Genomic DNA, 8402 nt, shown 5'->3' with positions numbered 1-8402 from the left:
TATTGTTGTAACACAGCCTGTACACCCGGCTTCTACGGACAAAGCTGCTCTATGAACTGTCACTGCGACACGTGCCATCCCGTAAATGGATCGTGCGCAGGGTCTTTTTAATGCCACGATGGGTTCAGGGTGGAAAATGGTTTCTGTACACGTATGAAAGTATTGTTAAAGGATTAACTGTGAATGCTCCGCGAAGCTTGTCTTTTTCCTCGCAGAACTCCTGCCTGGACAAACAAGAGAAGAAATATACAGCATATTTGTATGTAATAATGGTTCATGCCTCTTGCCCCATTACGTCGAAACATGCCCCATAATTAAATGTTACAAATATATAACGACCTGCGGCGTCGAGAAATATTCCTTACTCCTGTGACAATCCATGGTGTGTGGATTATTCTTTTCTACTATTCGCATTATATTCATTTTATTGTTGTCACACAGCCTGTATATCTGGCTTCTACGGGCAAAGCTGCCCTATTAACTGTCACTGCGACAATGGATCCTGCTTAATGTCTCTTCAATGCCACGATGGATTCAGGATGGAAAATGGTTTCTGTACACGTAAAAAAGTATTGTTTCAGTATTAACCGTGAATGCTTCACGAAACTTGTCTTTACCTTCACAGAACACGCGCATGAACATACAAGAGAGAAAAATATAAAGCAGGTTTCATATGTAAAGTACCAATTTATAAATATAGTGTTCAATTTCAGAACACAAACAGATGGGAGAAAGTAGAACCGTAAACGTGGCTTGAATAGTTGGCGGTTGCGTCGCAGCTGTTGTTATCATAATAGGAATGACTGTATTTACCTTATATTGCAGGCGGCAAAAGCTACATGCGTAAGTTACTTTTGCATGTAACAATATTATAATATTACAATACAAAGTAATATCAAGTCGCGGACTTTTATTTAGTCCATTGTTTAAAAACAATATCATTCCTGTCAGATCTTATGATTGATTTAATTTCAGTAAAGAATGTCATACTAAAATATCTACATCGGCAAAAGTAGAGACAAGTTTCTATACGAGATTTGATCATCTCGATCGGGCTTATGATGGAAAAAACGACTCCGTAGAAGACAAAGCGAACGTCGCTTCAACAAGTATACGTGAACATATTTTTGAAATATAAGTGCACATAACTTAAAATATTTCATTTAAGATGAATAAATGTATAAGCGAAACTAAGAATACGTATCGAGCAGTAGACATCATCATAAACATTTCGGAAAATAAACGATGAACGCCCAATTGCACATATAAGGTGGCACATACTATTAAAAAGCACCACATGGCGTAAACGAAAATGCATATAAACGTTTAATCTTTATAAACAAGCATCTGAATATGTTATATAGAGCATTACATCTTTGCAAAATGTTTCAAATATTTCTACTGAAATTGTAGATGTCAGCAGTTTGTTGTCTGGCAAAGAGAATCCCGTCCCAAGTGATGACCATGATTACTACAGCTTCAAGACCTTTAGCCGTGGAATAAAAATTCATGAACTCTGGGACTACATCCACGAGAAATTTCGAAGTGGTTCAACATTCTTTGAAGAAGAATTTAAAGTACGAAATAGTCCAAGTATAAACTTTAATAATCAGTTTTATGTTTCATTATTAAACATCATCGTAACAATAGATTTATTCTATTTAAGAAATTAAGAAGCGGGCTTATCCATAAGCACGACATAGCATCTTCCGACGGAAACAAAGGCAGGAATCGCTACAAGCAGATGTATGCATGTACGTTAAGTTTTATTTGGATTTTGACAGGTCCAGTAAAACGGTAAAAAGGTAAAACGATTAAAGGTAAATTACTCAAAATACCGTATCGTATAAATAAATTTCATATGTCATTGTTTCAGAGGCACTTACAATAATCATAAATGTACATTTTTTAAACCAGAAATTCGTCTTATAACGTAATGGTCCTTAATGTTATACCAGACGGTCATTTATTTCAGACGATTATAACCGTGTGCCCTTGACAATAGAGTTCGATGGAGAATCTGAGTATATCAACTCGAGCTATATACACGTAAACGTTTTTATTTCTGTTACATCAGTGTAATCCTTATCATCAATATGAATTTCGTTTCATCTAAATTGTTCAAGACATGGCCTGATAAATTACGTTAAGAGATAATTTAATGATTTTTTTTAAATAAAAATGTAAATTATAATACTTAAATTAATTGAATGCTTAAATAAGATTTTTGTGTAATGCACTTTGAGAAGGCAAATAAATTCATCGCTTCGCAGGGTAAGTAAAACATCGTAATTTAAAACAAACAACAACATCAATAGAGTATATTCCGTGTATCTTCCGTTTATTGAGTATAGCGAATTTCTTCCTTTCGGTAAAGAAACATTTCGCAGAATATATTGTATCAATTTAAACTCGGTTGGTATAACATACAAATTTCAAGTCTCTTTTAAAAAGGTGCAACGGAGAAAAATTTAGATGACTTATGGCGTATGATATGGCAGCAGAGGGTGGACAAGATTGTGATGCTTGATTGAAAGGGAAACGGTATATCCCTGATGTTGAGCTTTCAGTACATGCTATTTAAAATCGAAACATAAGCATAATTAGAGTACCTTATATATGATAATTGTTGATATATATGTTGACATTTATAGCAAACGTATTAGACTTTTAAAGACACGCTGATATTGTATTTCTTATTATGCCACACACATTTAAGGTGCTTTACCCAAAATATTATAATGCAGATGAAATGCTTACAATATTGGCCCGAGGAGTTGAACGGTGTGAGCAAGTACGGACGAATTGACGTCAAGTACGTTGATGTCGAGGAGATGTTTGATTACAACATCAGGACTTTTACAATCATGAAGGTCTGCTTCAATATCGTTATCGTTATTGCAACCGGTCTACAGTGGGCGGTTATTTCATTAACTCCCCATACGTGTTCTATTAAACCAGTATTAAAGATACAAGCATACGTTTGATAATTCATTATTTGATTCACTTAAATATTTTCGGTATTCTTCAGTACGTATTGACTTTATTGGGGTCAACAGGGATATGATACCAGGGTGGTCAAGCAGTTTCATCTCAAATCGTGGCCAGACAAAGGTGTTCCCGAGCCTGGTGTCTTGTAGAATTCTGGAGAGCGGTGGATACTCAGAAAGAGCACATTTCACCCATTCTGGTTCACTGCAGGTATATTAGTATGAATTCAATAATACGATATTTGATTTAGATTTGTAATGATACGGGTTGTTTGCAAGTAAAGGAAATTATTGCTACTATCAACATTCGATCAACCACGCTGAATAGTACGTATTGTATTTACAGCGCTGGTGTTGGGCGAACAGGAACATTTATTGCTCTCGACAATCTTATTTCACAAGCACAAATTGAAAACTGTGTCAGACCATTCCAGATTGTTGAAGCGTTGCGCGAACAAAGGGTTAGCATGGTCCAAACAAAGGTAAATGTATATTTACTTTTAAACAATTCATATCTTTATTAAATATTTGCGACTGCGATGGTGTTGAACATTTATTGCCATCAACATATTTAGAATAAATATAGGACGTAACAAATAGATATTTGAGATACATGCTCATTGATTAAAGCACATCCACATGCTTATTGTATTATTGCAACTTTGTGCACCAATACTGTGCTAGTCTGTAAACAGGAACAATACACCTATCTACATGAGGCCCTGGCTGAAGCTCTTTTGGTTGGGACACATCACGTGGTGACCCGACAGTTCGAAAGTGTCCACCAGTTCATGATTGGAAAAGACAGAAATTTGACAACTACACGACTGGAAAAACAGTTCGAAGTAAAAAAAAATATATAAATGAATTAGTATCCTTTATTCAAAATCCGTGTCCACTCCTGTTCAGACCGCCCTTTTCCGTGAACAATTACGGTTTTGCCCGGACTAGTCGTCGACAACGTTCTTGGCAATTCATTTAGTATGAATTTCAGTATTTATTGACAAATAATGTGTTGTATTATAAGTATCCATTGGCCTTTGTTCGTAGAAGTGTCAAAATGAATTAACTGTAGCCCTATAGCACACCAAATACGTGTTCTTCATCTGCGAGTTAAAACTAGAGTTTGGTCTGTAGACGTGTTTCTTGTATTATTTCTAAATGTATTCTTTTTTTTCCTTATGCATTACACCCAGCGGTCTATGCCGGTTACCTTTTACATGTACTCTAACCTGAAGGGTTATTTAATGTTACAGAAACTTATGTTTCTTGGCTTTTTTAAATAGAACAACCATCAACTATTCAAGCCGTATTATACATTGCTTTATTGTACACTTAATGCTACTTAAGTACAGGGATAAATATCTATTTTATATATTTATTTTATACAATGTCAAAAAAACTCACTCATCGTATTATGGAAGAACATTCAAACATGTTTGTTTGTTCTTTCTTCATTTTTCAATTTTGGAAACAAAATCTTACATAAATCTAACGAACAAATCTATAACATTACAAGACGTACATTATCATAAAAAATAAGCGCATACAATTCTTGATAGCACACACATAAACGCACACACGGTATTATTATTTTTTAACTGCATATGGGATATATGTAAGGATGTTTAGCGATAACATATGCACTTCTCAATGGCGCAAAGGTTTCGAGCTACGCCAGACTTGCCCAAATAATGAAACTTGCATGTCGCCGGCCTGCTTATGAAATATTTTCAAGATTTGTTTTCAATACATGAACTGTACAATTTGGAATTTCAGTTGTGCATGCGTAGTGTTGAAAGTCGTGAAGGACATTTGCTACCAGTGGCAAGTCAAGAGGCAGAATATGGCAATATTGGGGGAAACTTGGCTGAAAGTAAGACATGTTACGTAGTTTTGAAAAAAAACCTTAAATATCCACTTAATGTGAATTTATAAAGTATCTACATATTTTCTTTTCAATTTTAGTAGATTCATATCGGCCTCAACATTATAGGAGGAGTGAACCACCAGCTGAAATAAATCTCCCTGTAAGTTAGTTCTACATACCGTTTCATTTATTTAAGTTAATATAATTTTGATGACGTGGTTCTTTGTTGAAGTTGTATTGTGTTTATGGATAACAAACGTAAAATGTGGTATATTTGATAGTGTATGGGAACCAACACAAACGAGTTATTGTTATTTGCATTTTAAACATCGCATTAAAAGCATAATTCATCGTATTCAATAGAATATGTTTTTGAATTTTAATAAATGAGACAGTGTTTTAAAAAGATTGCAATGGGCCTTAAGGTGCTCACCTTAGACCCGTATTCTGAGAATATCAAAAGTATTTCATAAAAACATAAATTTTTAATTTCTAATCACAATTTTATTTTCAAACTTGGCTGATATTCTTAAATAAGAACATAGAATGATTGGACAAACAATGCCACCTCTAGAGTGCTACTACAATGTTCGTTGAGATTTAACTAAGTGACCTTGTTTTTGACATCACGTTACTCAGTTCCATACTAAGCCTAGATTGCATTAGGACAAATGTCCTGACTAAGTTGCATGAAGATGGGACAATAACATCGGCCATCACAGCGTGAACCAAGTTCCACTATAGCCATATAAGGAAACCGCCCCGCCCCTTGGTGGCCATTTTTTAAAAGACCGGAACCATTTTCGAACTTGGCAAAGATATCATAAGAACAACTGTTCTGACCAAGTTTCTTGAAGATTTAACAATACATGTGAATTCAAGATTTTAAACAAGGTTTTACTGTATTTATACTAAAATAATGCCCGGCAAGCCCCCTCCCCCCTGGGGACTATGGTTTTCAACAAACGGAAATAGTTTTCAACATAGCTGAGATAGCCTTGCAACAAAAGTTTCGACCAAGTTTCATGAATATTGGAATATAAATGTGACTTTTAAAGTGTAAACAAGGTTTTACTTAAGCCATATAAGGAAAACGTCTCCTGGCGGCCATTTTGAAACAGACTGAAACCATTTTCGAAGTCGACCCAGTTATCATAAGAAAAAATATTCTGACAAAGTTTCATGGAGATTGGATTAACAATGTGACTTCTATAGTGTTCAAAAGGTTTATATACAGCCATAAAGAAAACTGCCCGTCCCCTGGCGGTCATGTTTTTCACCGAACCTGAACCATTTGTGAACTCCGCAAAGACATTACTAGAACAAATGTTCTGACAAAGTTTTATGAAGATTGGACAATAGATGTGAATTCTATAGTGACCCGGTTTCAAATATGACCAACTTAATTATAAGGGCAAATATGCTTGCCATGTACCATTAAGACGGGGCAATAAAAGTGGCCTCCGAAGTATTGTTGATGACAGACGACGCTCGACTGACGACGCATGAAGAACGACACACGATGGACAAAAGTCGATCTGGAACAACTTGGCTCAATAACGGTGATTGATCTTGCATCGGATGACATTGAACTGGTAATATTAGTTTTGGATGGAAAAATATGTTTTTTATGCACAAATATTTTGGCTATAACTAAGCATGCCTTTATAATTATCGGGATTGTTTTGTGTTCGTTTGCGGGATACAATGGAGCTTTTTATTAGAACTAAAAGAGTTATGATTTATCGTTGCAATATATTATTGTTTGCGTCAAATATACAACACATGTAAATTACTTTGTACAGAATACTCGTTTTTGATTGGCTTAGCCAGGTACCTTTCTGACGGTGTGTTGTTCGGCTTGTTCCATATTATGGCACGGCTTGTTCCATGTTATGGCAGTTTCCCTTCATATCCAGTCAGTAACGTTGAACATTGCCAATGATAGAAACGAGATGGAGTGATTTAAAATGCACAAATAACTTTTCACCTGTTATAACGTTACTTCTGAAGAAAGAATGGTCTTCGGTCAGTAAAATTCGTTACTAGTCTTCTTCCTAGCTCCGCACGATGTAATACACGGTAGTGTATGTATGTTTGGCCGGTCTACGCTCTCGACCAATATTAAATTAATGACCTTGTATTACACCGTGAGGCGTCACTTATAACCAGTGTAATTAATAATCTTATGTTTTACTGAGTCAATATATATAATAATGATGTTATTTATTCCATAAATATATTTATTAGCCTTTGTATTTACATCGCTAGAAACACTTACTAATAGACAGAAATAACAGGGACCATGCAACAAAAGGCCCCTATGTTCTGAAAGAGGCAAACAATAATGGATTTGTTGACATAACTTATTCCATGACACAGGAGGTACATTGAAGATAATAATTATTGAATATTTTTTTACTTTTTTCAATTATAACATTTTTTCTATTATTGTTATTGTTGACTTTAAAAAATCTCTCTTTTAATTACAAAACTTGCCGCAACAAAACCATAACACACTTCGTGCTGTCATCGTGGAAAGGAGTAGATATACCGACAGACAGGAAATCACTGCTTGAGATGATAGAGGCGGTGCACACTTGGCAGCCCGAAATGACAGACGACACACCGATAGTGATACTAGACAAGTTAGTAGAGCTTGATGGCAGGTTATTTTGTTAAAACAAGCTCATATACCAACATTTTCAGTTGTAATGTATTTGAAATGTTTTATTTAGTATGCTGGTAAACATGAAATCTAATTCGAATACCAACCTATATATTGACTATTAAAAAGTAATGTATTCCTCTTGTCACTTTAGCGTTTAAAAAACATATTATTCAAAATTATTAGTTATATCCAATAATCAATGATTGCAGTGGCGGCTTCCAAAAATGCGGAATCGTTGCTGTTTTATTGAACGAGATTTATCGCATATTACAACAGAATGGGCGGATAAACATTTTACAATCAGTCAAGAAAATGGTGTACGGAAAAAGCCTTCTCATCCGCAGCAAAGTATGTTTACTTGATACAGTTGCAATAACACGGATTGTATGTTTTTTTGAGTAAGTAGTTGAAACAGTGTTCAGACATGAATATTTATACACTTTACGAACCGTTTTCTACTTTTACAATGACATATATTGTCTTTCACAGATGCAGTTCAAGTTCTGCTATGATGTGATGTTGGACTATGTTCCGCAAAAAGGTGTTTATCAGAACTATTAATGTTACAATGCCATGTATTGTGCTGTATTATATAGACTATTTGTTACTCCGAGTAGTAACATGTATCAGTTTGTAACGATTTTCGTTCGTCTGATGTTTGCATAAGTTGCATTATTAGTTTAATATGGGATTTATTAATACTGTCTAAATACGTGTGCATAGACAGATTTAATTAATTGACGTAGGCTATATTTAATATTTTGTTGCGATGTAATGGTGTAAGGTTTGCGTTTATTGTTTAAACATCTAATTCACTTAATTTGAAAGTGGAATGAAGTCTTAAAATGATCGTTTGAAAAATGTTATATTT

General features: G+C 34.8%; 1 protein-coding gene and 1 long non-coding RNA gene across 2 annotated transcripts; both read left to right on the top strand.

Annotated features, from left to right (window-relative positions):
- Nucleotides 1–2746: 2746 nt before the first annotated feature.
- On the top strand, nucleotides 2747–5029 carry LOC127839954 (uncharacterized). Its single transcript, XM_052368346.1, has 6 exons — nucleotides 2747–2873; nucleotides 3060–3201; nucleotides 3337–3472; nucleotides 3686–3835; nucleotides 4770–4866; nucleotides 4959–5029. Exons 3-6 carry the CDS (start codon nucleotides 3458–3460, stop codon nucleotides 5027–5029), a joined length of 333 nt encoding a protein of 110 aa, XP_052224306.1. The 5' UTR covers nucleotides 2747–2873; nucleotides 3060–3201; nucleotides 3337–3457.
- Nucleotides 5030–7360: 2331 nt separating this feature from the next.
- On the top strand, nucleotides 7361–8069 carry LOC127837982 (uncharacterized). Its single transcript, XR_008029577.1, has 3 exons — nucleotides 7361–7508; nucleotides 7741–7929; nucleotides 8021–8069. It is a non-coding gene; the product is annotated as an uncharacterized LOC127837982 (long non-coding RNA).
- The last annotated feature ends 333 nt before the right edge of the window (nucleotides 8070–8402 follow it).

This window comes from Dreissena polymorpha, chromosome 7 (genome assembly GCF_020536995.1).
Source record: "Dreissena polymorpha isolate Duluth1 chromosome 7, UMN_Dpol_1.0, whole genome shotgun sequence".
NCBI lineage: Eukaryota > Metazoa > Mollusca > Bivalvia > Myida > Dreissenidae > Dreissena > Dreissena polymorpha.
Note: the sequence above shows the minus strand (reverse complement) of the source record. Positions and strands in the feature narration are given on the sequence as shown.